The sequence below is a fragment of the Sphaeramia orbicularis genome, chromosome 11 (assembly GCF_902148855.1).
Source record: "Sphaeramia orbicularis chromosome 11, fSphaOr1.1, whole genome shotgun sequence".
In the NCBI taxonomy this organism is placed as follows: Eukaryota; Metazoa; Chordata; class Actinopteri; order Kurtiformes; family Apogonidae; genus Sphaeramia; species Sphaeramia orbicularis.
The window spans coordinates 32,924,366-32,950,337 of NC_043967.1; the positions used below are offsets into that span (position 1 = coordinate 32,924,366).

Sequence of the window (25,972 nt, forward strand, 5' to 3'; positions counted from 1 at the left end):
TTGCAGCATGTATCAGTTCTTTAACATTTCTGTCTCCACATTGGTCCAAACATGCCACTTATTCACTGAATATGTTTCCATTGAAATTATTCACGTTTAGCTGCTGTTGACACACAAGTGATGTATTCCCACTTATTTGTCAATTTTTCAGCATTTTTATACAATAGTGTCTAATATGAATAAAAACATAACATTGTACTCATATTCCAGTGTATATTTAGTGACAATAAAATATTTCTCACAATGACTAAAACCTAAATAGTTTTAAGGAGAAACTTTGCTTAAACATTGAAAGTAACCCTCCAAACAAGCATACAACTATAAATAAAAATAAAAAACAATATATGCATACATGTTCTGAGAGTCTGATAACACCTAGAGTTTGTCTTTCTGGACTCACAAGTTTCATGATTAGATATTCATGTCCATACATAGGGCCAAGCCTGAGTTCAAAGCTGCAGCTTTAATTATGTGGCACGAGAAAAGGGCCAGACCTTTAACAATAAGGTTGGTCCAAATTCCACTCATACTGTCGGCTTAGCTGACAGCCAGACAGGAACAGTGTTTCCATTAACCTGCTTTGTATGCAATTTGAAGTTACAAGCTAAAAGTCTAGGTTAGTTGCCTTTGGGTGAGTCATGCACTCCAATATGTCATGTAGTACTGCATTTCATCTCAGGAAAAATGCCATGCTCTATGTGAATGGGCAGGGCATTTATTTTCAAGAAATGACACTGATACTAGACAGCAATAGCAATAGCAATAGCAACATCAGTTAATACAGCTGAAATTGTACAACTGCCTTCACAATTTTATTGGATTGAATGTCACTTCTATTATTACTTCCGCCAAAGAGAGAAAAGTGTTTATAGTTTGATTGTTCAGATTGTTTGTCAGCAGGGTTATGCAAAACCTATTGCACCAATTTTCATGAAATGTAGAAGAACAGACCGATTTAAAAAGCTAAATTTTTCCATTTCAATTTACAGGGTTTGGTTGCATTAATGGATTTGGTGGAGTTATTCACCCTTGGAGAGCAATTTACAGGCTGGTGTGAAACAAGAAACTAATAAGCCCCAAGAGGCCATGATTTGCAATGATTTTACAATGAATAAATGATGTTATCAAGTTCAACATGTAGAGGAATGGTAGCTAAGAAACACACAGAATCAAGAATGCAGCAGACAACATGCTTTAACATGAGCACATACTTGACCAAATTTAAACCAAACAAGACTGGGCAAATTCTTAACATTTACCAAGATATCATTACTAATTTGCATTTTAGCATTTGCTGATATAGCATGCAACCTGTTAGTAATGGCCTGTTTGACTTTGGGAAGGTGTTTTGATCATGTGAAAATATACTGTTCCACCATCTTCTCTCCTTTAGGATATAATTACAGAGGTATTCGTATAGACTATCATAACCACTTAGAATACATAATCACTTTTGCGATGTCTGTGCCTCCAGGAATGTCAGAGTTTTTGTACAGTTCTCTGCAAGCAGGTCTGAATGGATCACATGGCCTCACATTTTGACTTTTCCAGTTCTTCAGTTTTCCTCTCCGTAACACCAGCAGGTCTCTTATGTTTCAATCTCTGTCTTCTATCCATCTGTTTCCTCTGCTCAGCTGCACCAAGCCCTCTGAATATATAAAAACATCATGACTACAATAATTTGCCCACCACAGTACTACTAATGTAGACATAGGTGTGTGTTTATAGAGTATTTTACCACAGCTTCAAAGGCGACTCAGCCAATCGTGACATTTTGTTCTATGACTGTGGTATGTATAGGAGCTTGTAACATCATAAACCAGAAGAATGTGATGAAATTGCAAGAAAAAAAACCAAAAAAAAAAACAGATACTTAAACAGAAACCGTGACTGACAAGTTCCGCACTTGCCTAATTGAACCAGAAATCCAAGGACAGAATAACAAGGCGTGAAATCGTTATTATAATTCTTAGGTCATGACTCGTTTTACAGCAGTTGCACAATGCTGTGGTGAATGGCAGCAGGCCTGTGGTTTTAGTGGAGTGAGGAGGGACTAACAACTGTTTAACATATATATAGGCAGACAGTCAGTTGTTACACTGAACATTATATGACAGTGTCAAGTTTCCGAGCTTGATGGAGAGACTGACAGTTTTATTAACTTTTTTTTTGTTTTTCATTTGTCGTCTGACAATTTTCCTGGCTGTATTGTGAAACTGGAAGTGCAAACATTTACTTTTACTCTAGGAACAGTAGTTGTCGATATTGTTGTGAATAATCTACAATATACTCAACTACTCAATGCAGTTTTGACTTATTTTGTGAGGTTTACATAGTCCTTGCTAAGTGTCACTGAATCCAGATATAATCTATAATATATAAAACATACAACCCTTCTGAGTTACAGTATAGTAAGAACTGGCGAAGGGTTGAAATGCAAAGTCACTTACTGTAATTACACCAAAAAACACTTCTTATATCATGTCAGTGAGGACAATGAATGTAACATTAAAAGTAGTAGGGAAGAAATCAGTTGTGTTTATGACATTTATGCAATGTGTAAAACATAAGTATGCAATTTGATAAAATTTATAAAGCATATCCAAAAAATATTTAGACAACTAAAAGCAAGCTGTATATAAATTTCTCCACTTACTCTTTAGAGGTGAGCTAATGTGTCACTTTAACTTATACGACAGTTTACATTACGAGGAAGGTAATGCTAGTTTGGGGACTGAGGGAAACAGTAGCTCACTACATCCCAGTGTAGATAAAGTCTGTGCATGCCCAGAAAAAAAAAGAAAAAAAGTTCAGTCAGATGCATTTACTATTCTTATATCATAATCTGTTCATGCAGTTTTCTAAATTACTACAGGGTTCCCACTCTTTCTCTGACATTATTTTCCAGGACATTTACCCAGATTGTTTACTACTCAGACATTTGATGTGTAGTCTATGGCTATAATTTATCTATGAAAAATAATTATGACAAATGTATCATAGAATAATACAAACACACACCTACAGATTACAGTGTAGCACTTCATTAGCCTGACAAACTGGAGTTACAATGCTAAATTGGGCAATTCCCCACTCAACTTTCTCTTCTCTCTTACTTTCTCTCGTGCTCTTCCTCTAAAAACATTTGTAGATTTTCAATAACTCACTGAAAAACAATTTCCTTTGTTTCATCTCAGTTTGGGCACACAAGGTCACAAGGCAGAATAATTGTCCAGGATAACTTAACCATTTCCAGGACATTTTACCTTTTTTCTTATTTGCCATATGTTTTCCATAACTGGAAAATTGGTCAATCATTTTCAAGATTTTCCAGGACATGTGGGAACCCTGCATTACCCTCGAAATGTGTCAAGTCCAGGTGATTGTCTGAAACACTTACAAAATGGTTAATTTTTTTGTTTGTTTTAATCACTACAATTATTGAACCTCTGCCTCAAAAATTATGACATTTTCTGTTATGTGGCAACTGTTTGTCAAGTTACAACTATAAAGATTTACCGTGATAATTATCAATAGACTAATAAACATTTTGGTTATTTCACCTAGGCCTAAATAATTCATGTGAACAAAGCTGCATAAAACAGACTTAAGAGCAAAGTGGTTAAACATTGAATTAAACTAAATTGGTGTGAATAACCCTTAACATTGATAACCAACTATACTCTTTATACCTTTTCAAAGATGCAACAGAATTTTTAGTTGGCACCTTTTTTCAACAAGCAGCTAAATTGCACACATTGATTATTCCACTTAAATAGCATATTTTGTGGATAGATTCCATGTCCTTCCACAAAACTGAAACTGGACAAACCTTGTTGTCAGTATGTATACCTATATAAATAAAGTTAAATCACATTTATTCTACATTACACTACTTCAAAAGAGACTGCAGTCAACACATTAGCAACAAAATGGTGAATGAAATTAAAGAATGTAAACACTGATGGAAACAGGTCGAACAAAAAGAAAACACAAGGTCTTTTCCTTTTTACTGCGCCCCAACAGCCTCATGCCACTGTTAGAAAAACTGTACTGTGTCCTACAGGATTCTCAAGCATATGCTGATGGATTAAAAGTCCATTGCTACCGCTCATAACCACCCCAAAAGCCATGTTCAAAGAATGAGATTGTTTCAGGTTGAGGATAAACATTGCTAGTATTATGAATAAGACCAAAAAAATGCGGAACCTTTGGTAAAAAACAAAAAAACAGCCTCACTGTTTACAGAACATAAGTGTTCATGACTAATGGATGAGCCTTTATTCCCCTGTAAAAATATTTGATCAATCAAGAATATGTGATCTGACAACGCACAGTTTGTGACAAATTATCTGTGCCCCACTGTGGTTCAGTTTTATTCATGTGGGATATAAGCCATATGCTGTGGATAATCAACGTTGCATTTTACACCTGTCAGACAGAAGAGCCCACTGAAAGCAGTCCATTACCACCCTTCATTATATTTAATATAACACCACGATAAACGTATATATCAGATATGACGTCTGTGCTGTGATACTGTTTCATGCATCACATTAGGAAAGATGAGTATTCACAGTCTATACAAAAAACAGACTGAACCATCATGATCATAAATTGGTTTGTGGCCTAGTTTTCATTTTGTCCAATGTTTTTTCAGAGCTATAGGTGCCCATATCCGGATAAGAGGGTGTATCTTGGGAAGAGCGGGATCGGAAACTCACCAAGCTAAAAGTACTGGAAACACTGACCACACCGACTAACACTATTATTCTAAACACCACTAAATAATCTCAGCTATGTGACAGATATTAACACATACTTGTGTATTGGACAACAGTAATGTCGACATCTCATAATGCATTAACACACTAATTAGACTATAAAATCTCAGGTTAAACCAATTATCAGCTATGACCAATTATCACATCCGGTTTTTGCATTTCTACGGTTAGCCTATCTGTATTTTCTAAGAAATCATCATGAGTATAACCAATAAATCAAAGAAATGAATAAAGCTTTATTATATATTTTTCAGTAAGTTAAAAGGCATTTCCTCACGTTTGTGTTGGGAGTTATGAAACTTAACACCAAGATTTTAATGTTTACAGTTTGACTAATTGCAAAAAACTGGTATCAACCCAAGAAAAAAACGATCATTAGTACCAATTAATGCCACCAACAGATATTATAGGTAAGACACACCATTAGGCCGGGAGTTATTATAATGCAGCGCTAGTAAACTTTGTGAAACCTTTCCATGTCAGAAACCTTTGAAATTGTCTTGTTAGTGTAATTTCTTAACCACTACCACCAAAAATACAGGTTTTATTCAATAACCCAACTTAACTGTAATATACATAAACAGTTGGAAAATTAGGTAGAGAGGCACTGTTTATTTATTTATTTTTTACTAGGCTGTAAAACCAGGCAACAGCTGTAACACTGTTTAATTTCTTTCTTTTGTTGGCACGCAGAGAAGTTAACCATGACTGTCATGTAACATTAGCAACAGCATGTCACTGGTGTTCAGTAAAGTATGTCTGTCTCTTCCAGCTAAGATATATTCCGTTCTTTTCCATCCCATGTTTACATTATTTAGTCTGCACACTGTATGGGGTGTAGCAGCCTGTGTGGAGCATGTGTGAAATCTCATGCTGAAATGCAGGCATACAAAGGTCAGTGAACTCTGTGCAGTGCACGGGCCCTCACGGCTATTTCTGACACATAACGCCGACACCAGTGGGTGTTAAAATGAGAAGGGTGGGGTGGCAGTGAACTGGGAGAACACTGATGTGGTTCAACTGAGCAGAATTAAAGTGTGATGTGGTGACCTTGTGTTAGAGCATATCGTGACAATTTTGAGGAGGCGGTTTTTCACCCAGCAACAAGACAATAAAAGGCAACGACGTCTGACAGATGAGGATTGAGGTGGTCAAGGCTAAAAGGTTACGCTACTCAGAGTAAATGTCAACACAGAGGCCACGGCCCCACATTTATGAACTGTCTCCGACCAGAACTTTTCCCCACAATCTAGTAGAAAACAATATAAACTTCTACAAAAGTTAAGCCATTCCAATTCAGTGACTAACAAAAGCAGAAACTGTGGTCACCAGAGTGGTACTAAAGCAGTATCCTGTAGCCCTGTGGTATTGCATGTCCATATGACTCATGCCAATCACATGACATGCTGACACCAACTACATAGCATAGCACATGAGATAAAAATACATTTAGCTTGGAGAGCAAATATTTATCAAACAGGATGTTGCTTGGAGGATGTTTGATTTCTTCATCAGTGCAGGATCAAAGTAAGTACTTCCAGAATGCCTAGAGCAAGCACAAAAAGTTACAAGCTAATAAAAATGGTAGAATATATTTAATTGAATTCTTTCCTCCAGTTGATGAGAGTAGCCTAATAGCTAAGGAGAAAGATATCTGACTTCTTTCTCACCTCTGCTGAGAGTTGCACATGCAGAGACGATTGGGTAAACAAAAGTGGTGGCAGGTTTATTTGTTTATTAGGATCCCCATTAGCTACAATACTGCTGCAGTCATTCAGATAAAGATGCTTATGAGCTGAATTGCAAGCAAGCATTTCAATTATCCCAGAATAATCCCAACATTGGAGGAAGCGTGTGAAAGTCCAACTCTGCTTTCAGCTAGAAACAAGTTTTATAGTAAAGCAAATAAAAACATTGTTTTTTTCCAAAGGCGTATTTATGTAGGACTAGAGGTGCCACAACAAGAAAACATCTTGGTTTTTGTCATTTAATAACTGTTAGTAAATGAAACAGTTTGTATCTGGGCTAGCAGAATTCTCACCCCCTTGTTTAGCTGGACAAAAAAAAAAAAAAAACTTTAACCTTGTTGCATTGAAAAATATTCCTCAAGTGAACACAAGTCGCAATAAGGCAAATATTCATGTATTAGCTACTTTAGATGGGTTAGATAGGTTCTAGATTAAGGGCCAAATAACAGTATGAGACAGAGAACAGGACTGACGATAGGGTTGTGGTACATAGATGTCAAACTGAACCAGCTGAAACTGTAAGATTACGATAAACTGTGCAAATACTGCTTGAAAGTGGATCCTTACTTAAACAGCATGAACAGGTTCTGAAAGTTTGCACTATTATTAACATTAACCAGAGACACAAGGACTTTATAGCTCTCTGTATAGCTAACCAATGCTAAATGACTTGAGTGAAGCAGTACATAGGTTCAACAAACAAATCCACAAGGAGAGAAATGGTGTCAGCTAGTGCCTTGTACCCCCAGATCTCGTTTTACTGCAATGCTTCCACAGGGAGATGGAGAGCAGAGTAAAGACAGAGAGAAGTTTGTGTGGTTTGTACATTTCACAATCACCACATTCCATCTGCATGCATTCTTCTACACCTGTCTGTGCCTGCCGCCATCCAGTTTCTTGCTGGTCTAAAAACACCTGCTCATATCCAGCACGTAGAGCAAATATTGTCTTTTCAGTCTTTACAAACAGCAAAAGCTTATTTCTCCGCCTCAGATGAAGTATGTTCGCTCCTGAACCTCTTGCCTTACACTCACCCGTGTTATGTTGGCCTGGTTGCTGGGTCACTGTCTCACTGCTAGCACTGTGTCCCATGCTACGGCTCCTGTCCCAGCTGGCCTGCCGGGCCCTGCCTCTCCTGAGGCCCCAGCAGGAAAGGAAAACCTAAAGCCACTTCGCTTTTCTCCAACCAGACATAGAGCTCCTGTAACTCAAGAACTATCGTAGCTGCTCACTTACGTCGTTTAGTCTGTCTTGTCTCTACAGTCTTGCCCTCCTCCTCCCTAAAGTCCTGTGATTTGGTTCTTCCCTCCCTCTTTAAAACTCAAACACACTCGCTTGTTTCTTAAGTCCCTCCCTTCCTGGAGCTGACTTCATAAATAAGGTACGCCAATAAGGTAATCCAACAGTCTGCAGATGCCTTTCATTCCTGAGAGCAGATTTTTTGGGGGCAAAGTTCATCGTAGTCGAGCTTTGAGGTCTGGCCGGTCCAGCCGTCAAAAGCCTTGAGGGATTTGCGATGCAGTCAGCCCCCCCTCGAGCAGCGTTTCACACAGACTGGCAAAACACTACTCCCTGAAGGGTGAGGGGCGGGTTCTGCACGCCGAGGTAATTTGAGAAGTGGAAGGTGAGCCCAGCCAAGGTGGAGCTCAGTGCCAGAGAAGAGGAAGTGACACCACAGAGGTGTCCAATAACACTCCAGGGATTGTCCTTTTAAACTATGAAACGCAAGCTCAAAGTGATACTGCTTCTATCAGATATTAACATAACAACATAATGTTATAGCAACAACACTGACAGTTCTTCCAGATTTGGTTGAGTGTGTAGCTCAATACTTTTACAACCCAATTTGATATATTAAACCATGACAATAGAAGCGACACAGAAAAGTGACTTACATAAAACTGAGAAAATACTAGGTCAAAACCTTCTAAAAGACTTAATCTCACCAACATCCCAAACATACAAGACAGAACGAGGACAGCCTGTGTCTGAGCATTTCTATCAAAACACTGAGTCATGAGGTAATCAGTGAGTGGGAGTTAAATAGGTCCTCCTTACAAGAAAGAGACTAAGTTACAAAGAAGAACAGCATTTGTACACAGAGTGATCCAAGCCTTATTAAGGACAAAGCAGTTAAATGTCAAGGAATTATCCTCCAATACACAAAATGAAAGCGTAAATAAGAACATTACAACAAAGCAACAGAGTCTGAGCTCAGATTAATCCTAAAATGCACTATTAGTCTATGTTTCTTTTACTGTCTATCAACTCTGTCTTTTTTTGGTGAGAAGTTGAGGAACCAACTATCATGTTGTTTTCGGACAGTCCGGTTATTAAAAGTCTACAGATACACCAGCTTCAATTTTCTTGACCGATTCAAATGTAATATTTTTATCTGCTAATTCTGGTTCTGGACATTCAGTTTTCTTTCTATGTGCACTGCACAGAGCTTTTTGTACATATAAAAACCAAAAAATGAACTGCAATATATTCCACATAAATGAAGATGAAGGTAATGTGATCGATCATGCCGGTCCGTCAAACAGGGATCATGCCAAAACAAAAGGATGACCCATTTTCTGCCATAGGAGGAGTTATGAACAGAAACTTGTTTTCACTTCATTCTGGGTTTGACTGAATTACTGAACTGGCACAGCTTTAGACTACCCTTCTACGCACAACTGTTATGGTGTTTAAACAGCAGATGTGCTCATTTTACTTGGGAAGTCAAAATATGTTCATTGTGTCTTCCTAAGAGACAATGAACCGTATATGAGGTTGTGATAGTCTGCATCACTCCACATATAACATTAACTGTCACATAGTTCATACATGGTTCTGGTTATATCTTCCACTAATGGCCCAGACACCAGTTAGGACGGATCTATCAGCAAACCCAGTGTTTCTATTCACCAACCAATCAATCAGTAGCCTACATTTCCAATAAACACTTGGTGTACACTAATCCATGTCCCACTTGTGGATTTAACAGTAGGAAAGAGTCTGTGCTGCACCCAAAACATACAAAACTTAAGCACACTTCTTGTAATACCACTTCAATACCAACTTCAATTTTGGGCCAAGAACGTCCCTCAATCCACCATGTCCCTACGCAGTAGGGTGATATGATTATGTGTCATGTGATACACCGGTACAGACTGTTCATACAGCTCCAACTACAGAATCTTGTGTGATTTTGCAGTATCACTAAATCAGATGTCAAGCAACGTAATGTATAATACTGGTCTCATCTGTATTGAATCTGGACTTTCCAAAGTACCAGACATTTGTACACCACATTTTGTTTTAACTAAGCTTCATCTTTATTTCAGATAATCAAGCTCCGGGTTTACTTTTCTGTGTTTTCTTCTTAACTCAGTTTTTGTCTATTATAAAGCAGTTGGTTAATTCATTCATTCATCTTCTGAACCATTATAGCCTCAAGAGGGTCGCTGGATGTTGGAGACAGTTCATTGCAGGGCTGATAACCAGTCATTTTAACATTTACACACCTATGGGCAATTTAGCTTAACAAATTAATTTATTAACTAGTTGGTTGGTATGTACAGATATTCCAGAAAAAAAACAATGAAATTTAATTTACAAAAAAACAGTTTACTGTTATAAACCATTAGCATAATATAACACCATATATACTATAACTGACTAAGCAATGTGTGAAGTGATCCAAGTCATTACATGCATTATAAGTTGCTACTAATAAAAAAGGACAAGAATAGGAAAAAAAGAAAATCTACAGAATTGAGAAGGACTTTTCACGAAAAAAACACTGTGCAAGGCATTTAGTACTAAATAGGTGTGAAATAATATTTGGATCAATTAGCAGAAAGACCACTAATTAATGCTCATCTTACAGCACAAATTTCCAGTGGCTTATGCTTCACGTAGAATCATCTTAAGTCAACTGGCTGTTGTCATCGCAAGCAACATTTTGGATGGTTGCTTGTAAATAGTCCAGTGAGATCTGGCAAAACTCTACATACATACAGTCTCAATGTCTGCTTAGACACCAATGGGAATTCACAGAAAACCATCATACAACCGGATACCTGACAATTTTTGTAAAACAAAGTGTGAGTGTTGGACATGCCATTTGGAATTTGTTTCCTGTTGCTCCCTCTGCAGTCCAATTAAAGCTACGACACATTTCTGACATAGGAATGTGTGGAATCTGAGACCACATGTTGAACTTTGGTATAGGGATGACAACTCAACAAACAATGGTGAAACCCACTGGTAAATGACACCGAGGTGTGTCATTCTGTGACTTATGACTCAGAACAACACACTAAAGTCCCTGCATTCTTTCCAAACAGTAGCAGCAGATGGAGACAAACACATATTCAGGTTTCTAAATGGACTACTCTTCATGAGAACATCAAGCTCTGGCTCAACAAGAAAAGTCTCCTTGATGACTCACAAAAAAAAATATTGCTCCAAAGTCATCATGACAATCTAAACACACACAAACACTGGTGTAACCCAACAGGAGGCCCTGGGCTAGAGGACTGCACCCTTTGGGATCAAAGTACAGACATGTGAGGCATTCCAGCCTCCATGTCAGGAACAACGTTTGCAGAATACAGCCGAGGAGGAAGTGTGGGTTGATTTACTTCAGGCCACAGGTCTGGACATGGGTCAGGAGATCAGCACACCTTAATCTGTCCCTGCCATGGCCCAGTTGTGAACAAGCTTCCCCTGGGCCCATGCCATGACCTAAACTGGCAATTCACTGGACCCAAGAGATAAACACAAATTAGTCTCAATGGAGGTGGGGAATCCTTTTATGACACCAAACAAGCTGCTTACATATTGTTAAATGTGAAATAATAACTTGTCTTTTAGCACCAAATTTTTATACCTGAGGATATCATCATCAACATCAATGCTGCCGAGTCAATAATCACTGACACTTAATCATCAACTGATAATGCTGACAATTATCTATCGCCCACTGATTACACCGGTCTACAATCTCTATTTAAAAATAAATATCTATTCAGATAAAAGAGAAACTACTTTTCAGATACGACACATTTTTATATTATTTTTATACAAAAATCTGCCTGTAAAACGGTAAAAAGGACACAAAAATTATGCACTACTACTTTTCTAATATCTTTTTATTCTCTCACAGGTACATTTTGGGAATCGACCTAATTTCACAAAAATGGCCACTGTTGCCAAATCATGTAACGCCAGTGGACACGATGGGTTACTCACAAAACCTGGAAAAGTGGATGTTTTGTAATGTGCAGACTGTTTTCAAGTAGATCTGGGGTTTTTTTTGGTTTTTTTTAACCAGGTAAGATAGGTTAAGAAAACATTCTTATTTATAACTGTGGCCAGGTATGTAACTCTGACAGAATATTTGATCAGTAGTAAAAATGTTATAAAATATTTGATCAGGTACCTGTGTGGGCAGCACTTTAAGTTCAATAAATGTTAAAAGAGTAAATATGTGTACGTGCATTAATAATTTCATTTATATTGCCGGATAAAAATCTTAATTATCCAAGTGTTTCAATTGTATTTTACAGTCAATGTGCTTTAAAAATAAATAAACAAAAAATCATCCTTAAATATCTGCCTCAAAAATTAGCTGTAGATATCGGCCATCGGCTGACCAAATTTAAAAAAAAAAAAAATCAGCATCGGCTTTAGAAAAACCCATATCGGTCGACCTCTACAGTGTTACCTCGATGACATAGTCTAATGCTAATTTTTCAGGTGGTGGGTTTAGATCCGTAGGTGGATCTGAATGGGCCACACAATCTGATGTCGAATATTTATTTTGACAGACATGTGAAACAGTTGTATGACATTTCATTGAGAGATGACATGACAGGTTAAGTTTGTAATGTCCACTGTAGAAATAAGTCCCTGAATACGTTAAATATGGATTTATGTATAGCAATGATTAAAAGAAATGAAATCCACAGAGCTCACAGAAGAGAACATGAAACTATCAAAACTCAAACCTCATTTAGAATCGCATCAGCTGTTACAGTAAATGAGGTAGTTTTAATGTTTATGTTGTATAATGGTTTTCTGTTGCCATGGTGTTGAAACATGAAACTAAAGACTTTAAACAGACTAGGTAAATTAAACGACAATATGTTAAATAATGAGCCTCCAGAGGATTAAGTGATTGTGAAGAATGTACAAAAAGATTCAACATGTTACAAAGGCCTGGTGACATTTACTAAAAATAAAATCTCAGGTAATTTTAGGCATTATGGATGATTCACACTATTCAAGTGTTTTTGTTTTTTTTTTTCTGTCAAAAGGAACTCAAGACAAAACATGACTCAAAACTAATTTTCCGATTAAATTCGTCATACGTGTGTACTGACAAAATACCCACTGTAAATACTAGTACTACTATCATTATTATTATTATTATTTTAGTAGTAGGGAAACAGGTTCTGAGTTTGAGTTGCGCAAGAAAGGTCTCAAGAGGAAGCACTATGCTTGACTTTACAATTCAGACACCTTTCATCAATTAAAAAGCAAAAACCTGATTAATTAAATTAAGTCAACATACAGCCCAACCTCATATTTTTTATGTGATGAATGTCCTTTGAGAATATAGAAAAAGCACACACGCTACAAAGCAAAACTAAGAATTAAAACGGATCTTCTAAAACTGGTATTGACAAAATTTTGGTTCAGAATCAGTGTCAGTACTGAAACTGTAGATGAAACCACACCCTATGTCTGTCTTATTGACAGACATTCATTAGTCAATATTTTAGTAAAGGTTTACATCGCAAAATACACACTAATCATCAAATGTACTCACACATGTATTCAGACTGTACAGCCATTCCTGGTGTTCTCCCACCGTTGTCACAAACACAATGCAACAGAGTAGAGAAAGAGCCTGTGTGAACCGGTTGGTGTATATGTGATCCGTTCAGTGATCGAGGTCAGCCGTGAAACAGACACAAGGCCATGTGTGGCAGCGTAAGAACCCATGAGCTCTAAAACACAGGTGTGTCCTCTGGCTGGCAGCCAATCAGATAGCAGCAGTGTCAACATGGCACTGCGTCACAGGTCCAGCCCCTTAACGGACAGCTCCACGGTGTAACGTGGGGTTTGTTGACTCAACCCTTTCAGCCATCATGATACTATGATTAAGATCTCACTCTCACCACAGCGAACCTTAAATCAAGCTTTTAAAAACATCGCATTGGTGGACAGCAGGCTTTCCAGGGTTTAGGAGCATAATGTGAAGATTTGAGCAGATTTATCAAGAGAAAAGAGAGTTTTTCTTACCAGGATTTTCCATTACAGTCTCTAAAATTCAGCAGCCAGCAGCGTCTGAATCAAATGGAGAAAGAAAACCATTGTTAAACTATCCATACATTTCCTTTTTTTGCTTATTTTGACGTTCCCTCTGTAAAGCCAACAGAATTTTTAGCTTGTCTCAGTAAAATCTGATCTGTGCTCCAAGAGGAAATGTTAGTGACTTTTTAAGAGGAGAAAATATGTTAGATTTATCACTCCAGGCTAATTCACAACACTTCTTTGCAAAAAGCGGCAATTATGGAGGTACATTCTTCATTATATGAGACTCCTAGGAGTTTTCCTTATTGTTTAGTAAATCAATGAATGACTCCCTCTACAGCTCAGTAAATGAGTTGTTCTCTGCAGCTAATGAGGGTCATTCTGAAGCCAAACAAAAGTTCTGTTGTGTTACCTAAAACATAAAGTGTATTAATTAGCTCACACACCAAGTTAAAATCTATTCTGAAGCCTAATACACCAAAAGGCCTAATTTACTTATCTAATAGAGGATTTTCCTTTAATGTGAGTTGAAAAGACTGCCACAATTATAAAGTTCAACCAATTGCAAAACACATTTAAGTCTTATTAGTATGCAGGCCTACAGAGGCAAAAGATCTCTCATTATCCAAAGCACTTTGTTTGAAATAACGTTCTGTTTATGAATTAATTAAATCTTTTTCCCCGTAACAGATGATGAATGGTAACTTTCAGGATTATGAAAAACACCCAATATTAAACAGACTCCATTTGGAAACTAAAACCCAATACATAAATAAATATGTACAATACATAAATACATATACACCAATACATAAATAACTACAGAGCTGTCAAGAATGTGGACCAGTAACAAACTGCCTTTTTTACTTCAATAGCTAATGATCCTTTTGTAAAAATGGAGATGAGAAGACATCACTGACCTATTTTTATTGGGTCACCAATTGGCCGAGTAAAACACATAACAATGCTATGGTTTGGGAATTAATTAGTTCATTACTTCTTTGTAGCTTAGATGTGTGTAGCACTCTGTCTCTCTCTTTTCAAAAACGTGGATCTGAAAACACGCCTTCTGGCTGAAGTACTGTTGACTGCAGTTTCAGTTATTCCTTTCAGAGCTGGGCAATATGGCTACAAAACTTCTCATTATTCTTAAATCTCCAGTGGGGAAGGTTTACAGTAATTTACAAGGATCTAATTATAGAAATTTAAGTGGAACACAATTGAGTATAATAATCACAATTGTATTTTTTATTAATGTACAACAAACATGGGTGATCTGAACAAAAGATCATAAGCCGATACTTACGGTACTATCAAGATCCGTGGTCTGACTCACGATTTTTTTTCATCTTATAAAATGTAGCCAAGTTACATCCAAATTAGGTTTTTCTGTAGTCTTCTGTGGTTTCTGGGGCATTGGTCTGCAAGGGATGGCTTCTTCTATTATTTGGTGAGAAACATCACCATTTCGGTGTTGACAAAACTGTGGTGCTTCCATTAACTATGTATGATGTGGCATCCTATTTTGTCCCACTGGAGTTTCACAGTGAATGGTTTCGCACCAGAATAGCAGGGCTCAAAATTAACTTTTTGACCTAGGAGCACTGTGCTCCTAACCCTAAAAAGTTAGGAGCACAGGCTAAAATCTAGGCGCACCACTATTATATAAAAAATTTGGAGAACAAGCAAAACTCTTGGCCATACCAAGTAATATTCCTATATGTATTTAAGCAATGTTAACAACCTAGAATAAAGTATTTGAATAGAGTATGAAAGAAAAAGCTTACATTGACACAGGTGCAAAACAATTGTCAATGTGTGGTATATACTTTAGTTGGTTCTTGGAGAAGAAAGACGAATCACACCATTATTTGCAACAACCAACTTTTTTATTTCATGGCCTAAAGGCCCTTAGTCACTGTGGTCTACACCACGCCTGAAGTCAAGTCAAACTTTTGACGAATCATGTACACGTCTGGATACCGCTTGTTGTTTATTCATTAGCCCCTCGATTCGCTGGTTACGGTCAGCTGATCGTGTAGCAAGTTGATTCGCGCAACATGATCATCTGACTTGCAGGATACATTACGTCATGGGAAAATACTTGGAACAACGCCAGCGCTACTAACCGGGTTTGGCGGGAGATTGTTTCAAACGTCGGTGGAGTTATTTGATCCCTTTGTTTATGCCGCCTGCGCACGCGAGGGGGCGGGGACTAGTTTTTCCGCTTCAGTCAGCGGGGCGTGGAGCTTGTTTATTTTCAGCTGACGAGTTACTTCTGCAGCCATTATTCTAGGCGCACGTATTAATTTTCGCTCATTTTTTTATTGGCGCACCGTGCGATCGTAATCTCAAAAACAGTCGCACTACCGAAATTCTCAGGCGCATGCGACCGTAATTCAGTCGCAGTCACGAGCCCTGAATAGCAATAAAGTATCGGTGTAAATCATACTCAATGCACGTTAGAGTTTTGACGTTGGATCTGCAGCTGACGGACTCAAGGTAACTCTTAATCATTCCTTCAGCAGCAACAAAACAACATATTGCATAAAGTCCACAAGTTAATGCGAAAACGGAACACTTTAGTGAGTACAGTAAAACATCTGTTGGACAGACTGAGATGTAACGATTAGACGATTTTGGTGCTACGATTATCATCAGAGAAATAATCACAGTTTCACAATTACTACGATTATTTTGCGGGGGGTTTATACCTGGGGGTACAGCACGGACTGCACCCCCATGGAAATGAAAGTGAAACTTAACATGCATTACTAATTCCTCTATGTCTCCTGCGCTTGCGAAGCATCGGACTATTTTATACAGTTCACCTTGTGATCAAACAGAGCGCGTTTACTGCATCAATTCACAAGTTAACCCTCCCGAACCTTGTATGACAGTCTGAACTGCTGGAGAAGAATGGCCTTACTGTACATAAGCTATGCAACCAGATTGTTGTGAATAGGTCGTGCAATGGTAGCCTGAAGCTGCGTAGATGACTGTAGTGAAAGCAAACTGTATGGAAACGAAAGTGAACCCATATCAAAAATATATGTATATACGGTCTGAATTTCTGAATTTCTTTTCAGCTTGGTCCTTCTCTGTCATTTTCACTCGTGGAATGTTGAATGCAGTGCTTCTGTTAAGCTGCTTTCCTTCCATGGGGGAAGCGCATATTGGCGTGTCTTTGGTTCCGCTCTTAATCTACTGTACTTTATGAGACAGTTTTTGGTAGCCTTGACGATTAATTAACTGTGATGTTTAAAATTGCGATTAATTGTGACACCATGACATCCTTACAACCCTAGACTGAACTAAACTCAACCTCATACACTGTGATATTGTGACACTGAGGTTAGTGTAGCATCCTATGTAAAATAAATTACACTGATAAACATTCCATTTCAAAATAATGTTAGCTGAGCAAGAAAGTTTTGACAACACGGTTATTTATTTAATTTTGAAGGCATGATATGTATGATCCATCTGAAAATAAGGTCATATGATGAATCATGACCCGTGATGATCTAATGTCCTCAGCTCTGGTGTATAATCACCCAGAAATAAGAATCTGTGCATTTATATTTGTACCTGCAATTCATCTTTCACAGACTCTGGAAAGTTCCACTGCTATTTTTCTACAGTTCATAACAACTTCTTCATATCTTTTTTCTTTCAATGGCACGTTGCACCCAGCATTAAGGTACAACCAGAAAATACAAAAGACTGGCTTTAATGAAAGATTTCCGGATTTTTTTAGTGTTCACTGTATATCGAGGTGAGGCCAGGACAGAATAGTACAATTTGCACTTTTACCACTAGATGCCAATAATACCATACAGTGAACCTTTAGGAGAAAAGGTGACACACAATGACAATGACAACAACATAGCATGTAAATAGTACATGCCAAAGATAAATGGATGTTGTCATTATTATTATTATTAGCCATCAATTCACCTAATGTGAAAAAGACCATTTCAAAGCTGAGAACCCCAAAGCGAGCAGAACTAGAAGTTTCTTACTGAGGTGCAGACACTAGGACAGTGTACATGTTTCTCTTGCAGGCAAATCAAATCAAGGAGTCTGTGTAAAAAAATGCAAACCACCTTTAGGTATCATTCAACAGCACAGTGATACAAGGATCCCTTCAGCTATTTTAACTCCTTTTTCCGCAGAACAATGTGGTCATTTTCAAACCCAAACAATGATTTGCAACTTTTCAGAGCTGAGGAATGAATCATCAAAAAGCAGGAATGCAATCTAAAGAGAGATTCTGAGTAGCGAGGGCAAGACAAGTAACACTTCTAACTATGATTTGGTTAGAAATTGACACGTGATTTTGAAATTTTCATACATTTGTACAACGGTGTCACGGTCAGATAAACATTTCACAATGACATCCATAAACACAACCTTGCATAGACCTTCTCACTGAACGTCACAGTAATGATTCAAAAAGAAAGCCCGGCGTGTAATTGGTCCAGATCAGAGGTGTGGTTTTGACCATGATGCTCGCGGTGGGCTGGTCCATGCAGAGGTTGCACTTTGGAATGTCAGAGTCCTTTGACAAACAGCTGAAGCCCAGTACAGTAACGGGAGACAAGTATCTTATCAGGCCACCTACTAATGTGTTTGATAAAGTACCGCAGCTTTTGTAATTTATTTTTTATAGTGTTTTTTTCTGGCCTAGGTGCTGCACTTGCAGTCATGGTGATGGAGTTTTTGTTTTACTAACTAAAACCTGTGTGTTCTTCATAACTTTTGATTTCGTCATTATAGTATTTCTACAGAACACGCGGGTTGTAATTTTCACAGTATACTTTAACACTAGCAATCATTTGTGTTTTTATCTGGCACCAACTATAACAAACATGAAATAATATTGTAGAGCTATACTGAAGGAATCTGAACCGCAATTTAGTGCAACTACAAAATAAAGGTGATGTGTGAATGCTCCAACGGTAGGGAAATCCCTACAGTAATTACTACCAGCTTTAGTATCGATGGACAAACACTGCCTCATTTCCGAGGCTTACCTGTAGTGAAGATCATTGATGTCTGAGCAGTCTTTTCCCAGTGATTTCGTCCTCGGTTTAACAGTGATTTCAGGTTCCAGTGGGATAACTTAGCAGCACTCCTGGAAAATATACAAACATGCACAAACAGAAAGACATAAAGTCAATTTCCTTCTTCAGGCTTGGCATCTTCAGACAATTACTAGTGAAACTGTTGTGTAAGCTCAGTTTAATTAGTCAAGAGTCAACCCAGTGGCATTTTCAGCCCAGACATATCCTTATATCAGTTCCAAACATCATCTCTGTCCTTCAACTTGTTTAGCACGTCTTGAACTTTAATGTATGATCAGCACATTCAGCTCTACAGTTGCAGGCAGATTATACAGCTGGATACCAAACTTCCACTGGTGCCTTGAGCGTTGAGAAATTATCATCTACAGAGCAGTGACAATACAAGTTCTCTCTGTTACACTGTTTAATGTCTGCTGAGATTGTTTTTTTTTTTAAACAAACTGTTGAAGAATCAAAGAATAATAATAAATTCTCATGTGTTCCTGGTCATACAACAACTTTTTATAATGTACCACAGCCCAACAGAGCTAACAGATGACTGGACAACCATCATCAGATAGTAAGACATTAGTAACTGAAGGGTGGTGGAAAAGAAAGCAACGTAAAATACTAACATTACTACTATTTCTGAGTACTGCTGTAAGATACTGTTAGATAAATTTTGGAGCAGATGACGGCAACATCATTTGCACTTACACATGCCAAACTGTGGTAGAAAAACAGTGAACACCCATGGCACAATATTGGCAAGATCCCTGGAATTAGGAATAAATTGTTTTTGTGCCATTGAAAGACAAAGTAGAAATACAAATACATTACATTCACTACAATTCAAAATCATTGTTGAAGACATATTTTGAAGCTAAATACTCACATTTATAGATGCAAGCCATTTAACATACAACCTGGATTGATGAGGTCTATTCAATAAAGAGGGTTTAACAAACTGACCCTAACTCTCAACTCAGAACTGATTAATCCTTGAACATAATATAAACCTGTGGCTATCAGCAGCATGTAATGTACAATTAAACATACTTGGTGAGAAGGCAACACAGTCATACTTAACACAGTGCACATCCTTAGAAAGATGTCATGACCAAAGAATCATTTTCAGAGTCAATACTGTCTGAAATATAATTTTACTAAATTTACTTACTTTCTTTCCCACTGAGACCAAGATTCACAGATTCACTGCCTTAATGTGCATGAGATGATATTTGTTTTTTTGGGTTTTTTTTAAACCACTTGAGAAAGCACAAGTGAGAATGTATTGATTTTACTCTAAGATGAGTGTAATGTGTGAATATGATGGCAAAGACCGCAGATCAGATGAATCAGTACAAGTACATCATTAGAGCAAAATGTCTATTAAGTTGGGAAACGAGTAAATATGCCACAAATAGGCTATAAAACCCCATTTCCCTTATCTCAGGGTTATCAAACAAAGGCAAACTCAATGATCTATTTAACAGCAATAAACTTGTAACAGCACCAACTACAAAGCTGCATTATCAGCAAGCTATTTCATACTGGTAAACACCATTGACCAGCTTTAGCTACATCAGCATGTATGCAGAAACATGTGGGCAAAACAAGCCCAACTGTTTATGTACAGTTTAGCTCTAAAAATCACACAGTATCCATTACAGTATTTAATGACTAAGGCCAATAGCATAGTGTGACAGTTAATTTGGAGCGCTATAAATAATAATTTGAAAACTGTGATAGTGAAATGCATTTTCTGCCTCTTCCTTTGTGGATCATTATGTAGCCTAGAGACTGTGAATGAACAGTTGTTTTGCTGATATCAAGTCTCTTGGCAAAACTTCTTTCAGTGTATCCCTCTTTGTTGAGGCACCAAAAGGTTTGCCCCTCATCATACAATTTTCTTCTCTTTGTCAAGTTATTTGGGATTCTCAAAACCTGAAGTTATACATAGCAGCTGCAAAAGACAATGGGGTCGAGTGTAAAAATTGTAAAATTAATTACTCCCATATGCTGTGGTTTTATACATAATACATTGAATGGTTTTATTATTATATGACGTTATTATGCCTATTATAATTTGTTGTGCATTATTTAACCACTGTGATGGATTTCAAACACAGTTATCTCTACTGAAGAGTTCAGTAGAAAAATAAAATAAAACAAATATCACAGGCTGTTTGTTACTAAGGCTATAGACCACAGGTGTCAAACATACGGCCCGGGGGCCAAAACCGGCCCACCAAAGGGTCCAATCCAGCCCGTAGGATGAATTTGTGAAATGCAAAAATGACACTCAAGATATTTACAGTCAATCCTTTTACTTTAGGGCCCATATAAAGCCCTACTTTAGTCTCAAGTGGGTCAGATCAGTAAAATACTACCATACAAACCTACAAATAATGACAATTCCAAAGTTTCCCTCTTTTTTAGTGCAAAAAATTGAAATTACATGAAAATGTGTACATTTACAAACTAGCCTTTCACAAAAAATATGAAAAACTAGAAATTTCCTAAAAGAAGTAAGTGTAATATTACCAATATTCTGTCAGTTACTAAAATATTTTGTGTATTTTGCAGATCCATTGTGATCTGTAAGTTGTAATGCACATTTACAAATGATAAACAGAGACACAATAGAGTTAAAATTGCACTTATTTTTCTTAATAAATTTCAGTTTTTTCATGGTTGTTCATGTTATTCACATTTTTAAAAGGACAGTTTATAGATGTAAACGTTTCCAAAATGTAATTTTACTTTTTTCACTATAAAACACATTGAAATGTTTGGAGTTGGCATTATTTATATATTATTATGCTATTAATTTACTGGTCTGGCCCACTTCAGATCATACTGGGAGGATATGGCCCCTGAACTAAAATGAGTTTGACAGCCCTGCTATAGACTATGACTCAGAACAAACCTTGTCACACGGTGACAACACATCATTATCACTTTAACACTGGTGGGACATTCACTTTCTGCTACTCGTTAGATTTACAAAAAAGTACCTAAAATTGTCTAAATGCTGCATACACACAAGTAAAGTCAATAGATCACTGCTTCTTAAGTAGATGATTTTGGTGGTTTTTGAGGGTTCATGCAATTGATCATTCTGATACAAAGAATCTCAAATCTCAGCTGAATCAGGATTTTACTTTTTGTTTCCTTTGTGGTAAAAACAAGACATTAATGTATTATTCACTCTCTCCAACGTGTCTGTATCAAGAGAGAAGCTGATATGCACTTAAACTCACAAATAATTCACTAGACAAAGTTCAGCACCACTGCAACTCAACTCTGTTCTCAAATATCCTCCTGTGCACAGGGTCTGGACTCACTCTGAGGAGGAGCTCATGGCGGGTGAAGGCTGGCAACAAAGCAAACACACAGGTGAGTTCATGTGCGCCACTTTGTGTGAATACACACAAGCAGCTAACCAGAGCAGCTGAGTCCCTGCATTGTGGTGGGGAAGCCCTCAGGGCACCATGTGAACATGTTCAAACACACAGGAGCACACCCAGTCCTGTCATTATTTTACACAGCACCCAAAAGTTTGCGAGGTGAGAGCCTGGCTTCCGCCTTCACTTCTGTCTGATGTCATTGGTTGTCTTTACATATTGAGGCACACACTGACTTTCTCTGCATTCACTAAACACTGAACAACAGTGAGCGAACACGCAGCCAGAATTTCCGGTTTGGAAACATGATCTAACAGCAGTACTTCAGCACATTCAGAAGTGAACACTTTGTGGATTTCTATGGATGAAAGGACTTGTACCTGTTAGGGCCACGGAATTCACTCAAACACATATTGAGATTTTTACCAATTGTGATAAACAGATCATATTAGACATCTACTTGAATGGTTATCAAGGTTCAGAATATCACCACACACTCAGAAATTGATATTACAAATTGGAGAACTGAAAATAATATCATCTAAGAGATTAAAAAAAAAAAAAATTTAAAAAGCATAAATGTTGGTATCTTTATTTTCCTGAAATCCATTGCTATTCGCATAACAAGTCATAGCCTTTTTTTAATCTGCAAATAAATACACTTTAAATATTATTGATCTACATTTTATATTGTTTGACAGCATTAAGGCACTTCAGAGTTTAGAGTTAGTTAATAAAGTTTCTTTTCTTTTTTTTGGCAAATTATGGGTGCCAAATGATGACCATCTGTCCCTTCGATTGTTCATAACTGGTATCAGCCCTGAAAGCAACATATCAGTTGATCTCTAACCGATATAATGTCAAACAATGCATTGATAAACCAAACACTGGCAAATCACAGAAACCACAGTGTCACAGTTAGGTAAGTTAACTGTCATAAAGAAGAAAAAAAAGTCTTTCTAACAAAGATAGGCCTTCACAAAAGACTGGTTGAAATTAATGTAGGATCAAACCCCCAAATCAACTAATCAGTACATCTATGGGCGATCCAAATTACAGTACATTTATAGAGTGTCAGTCTAGGTCACCCCACCAAAATAAGATTAAATATCCACATGTCACATTCTACTTTCTACTCTTAACACAATTCAGTTGAAAAGTCACTGTTTAAAATGAGCTGTGCTGGTTTGTACATTGCGCTAGTTCATAAAGAGAATTCATCCCTGTGTGTTTCATGGTAAGCTCCCAATTAGCCCATTAAAAACACCCAGTTGACTGGATAAAAGGACAGAGCTGTGCAGAGCTCAGAGGAATACAATCAGCCTTTGTGCCAAGTTCATTCTGCAGACCTGGCAATCACTAAATGAAGAGCCAAACTGGAGTTTGTTTGGGAGCAAGCAACGGGGATGTGAATACACAACTACCGAGAACTAGTCGATAATACATCGATTATATAAATGCTGTCATACCTATAGAAAACACAGATGCCCAGTGCTCTAAAAACATCAGCAGAAGACTTCATTTTCAACACTTTCCCATTTTAATGACTACTGTGACTTGTTTTTCCAAACTTCAGCTATACTGTTTGAGTCGTTTCAAGCACCAAAAGGCACTGAAAGCACATTCATACTCAGGACATATAAGAGTATTTCTTCTGTACAAAATAACAAAATGTTCCAGCATGCATTTTTTCTGCGCCCAGACCCTGAGTTTGAAACAAATATGCCACAGTGTGTTATGAAGTACAACACTGCAAACACATTAAATTAACTTGCTTACTGAATTATTAAAATAGTGAATCATCCATAACCCTGACAAATAAATAGCACATTAACATTCAACAGAAGAAAAAAAAAATGAGCAAAAATTCTGTTCAAACTCAAACAATTTTGTGTTCAAATATATTAATGGTTACCAGACCGAAAACAATCATAATCTGTCCACAAAGTTGCCTGGGCTATGAAGGGGACAATTAGAAGCAAAGATAGGCGTGCATTCCCTCACAATTTGTTGAAGCTTGTTGGCAAACTCAACATCAATCCAATGCAAATGTCACTTAACACCATCTAGAAAGCTAAAACCACAATGCTACCCACCTTAAGTATGGAGATGGTGCTGGTGAAACACTTCCTTCTACTTGATAAAACTTTAATCAGATGCAACAATCCTTAACTATGTATACAAAGCACAATAAAATCACTGACCTGATTACAAGGGTCCCTATCTAGAACAAATACAATAAGCTGCAGTTGCTTTTGTCTTTCCTGTTTCTAGTGTTATAGGGCGTATTAGTGCTCTCAGTCAGTGCTAAAAGCTCCGGCTGCCTGTTGGAACAAGTAGACGGGCATGTGAAAGGAATGTACAGGAATGTTTGACAGAGAGGGAAACTAGATCAAATTATTTACACCTGAACTTTGATGCAACATTGTGTGCACACACTTACACCAATGTAAAAGTGCATCAATTCAGAGGTTGACCATGATGGAAAGTGGTATTTAGTGATAACAAATTAGATTGGAAGGAAATAAAAATGTAAATAAAAATGTCTACTGTGATTCAGGCGCTGGTGTACATCAAATCAACAGCTGTGTCCAACCTTTAAAGTCATTATTTCTTATATCTTAGAAGTATGTCATATACAGATATTGTTTACCAAATGTCACGTACACCAACTAGCTATAGTCAGCAAACAGGTACAGTACAGGTAGCAGATAATATAACAGAGACAGCACCGGGTAAGGTATACCAAGCTGCTGTTGTTCACAATAAGTGTCGCCTATTGTAATTTGCGTTATTTCAGTTGTCGTTTTAAACACCCAAAGTAGGATTAAGTTTCGTTAAACATGAAAACGCTCCAAAATGTAGCTTACTGGCATTATGCTAATCTCTAGCTGCTAATAGCTAGCTAAAGTGCGAGGTAGCAACAGGTGGCTAACTGTCCTTTAACATTAGCTTTGTTAGCTCCGTCTTTTGTGAGTTAGACAAGAGACTTTAAGCTCAAAGGGGTGTATGATACTTCAAGGAGACTCACCGTTCCCAGTGTCCGGTTATTCAGTGCGAAAATATTAAATCCACAGGGCGGGAGGTGTGTGTTTACTGTAGTGCGATGAGCCCTGATTACTTTTGACACTTGTCGCTGCTGTCCATCACAGAGAGAAAGCAAGGCGGAACTAGCTGCACTCACCAACTTTTCACCCAAACAAAGTCACAAAATTTACTTTCTCAAGCGGCCAAAGCCTCCTGTGCACACGAGTTCCGCTTAATATCCCCACCAAACGCCACGAAAGGCCTTTAAAGCTGTGGCTGAAACTTTTTTTGTTCACACTTCGTGCTAAAAAGGTGTAGCGTTACTTAGCACGTTAACTCGGTAGGAAGATTAAACACTGTTGCGCATGCGTACTTCTGAGCGGACTGGTCTGGGATGGCTCCCCCACCTGAGACCTTCAGGGAACCACGTGACCAAATAAGCTCAGCCAAGACAGAGCGGTTAAGTAAGTACATAGGGTTAAAAAAGATTATTAATAGATGGTGCTTTAATAATACTCTCTGTTATATTTATTTACGGTACAATATAATGAAGAAAGACCCTGTAATTAGTACCAGGTTATCTTGTTATAATGACTTTTTATCTGAAAATAATGGGAATA

The 25,972-nt window shown here is 37.5% G+C and overlaps 1 protein-coding gene across 5 annotated transcripts in view; it reads right to left on the minus strand.

Moving 5' to 3' along the window:
• Positions 1–25,722, minus strand: part of phactr4a (phosphatase and actin regulator 4a) — a 52,245-nt gene extending 26,523 nt beyond the window's left edge. Inside the window, exons 1-3 of one of the 5 annotated variants that reach the window (XM_030147075.1) lie at positions 25,357–25,722; positions 18,886–18,986; positions 13,835–13,879 (exon numbers count right to left, since the gene is read on the minus strand). In XM_030147075.1, the coding sequence (XP_030002935.1) occupies positions 13,835–13,847 (13 nt within the window). In that variant the 5' untranslated portion in view covers positions 13,848–13,879; positions 18,886–18,986; positions 25,357–25,722. Of the gene's footprint in view, positions 1–7,566; positions 7,996–13,358; positions 13,491–13,834; positions 13,880–18,885; positions 18,987–24,421; positions 24,585–25,356 lie in introns of those variants that run through there. The other 4 variants (XM_030147076.1, XM_030147074.1, XM_030147073.1 and 1 more) reach the window with 4 other exon arrangements.
• Between the last annotated feature and the right edge of the window lie 250 nt (positions 25,723–25,972).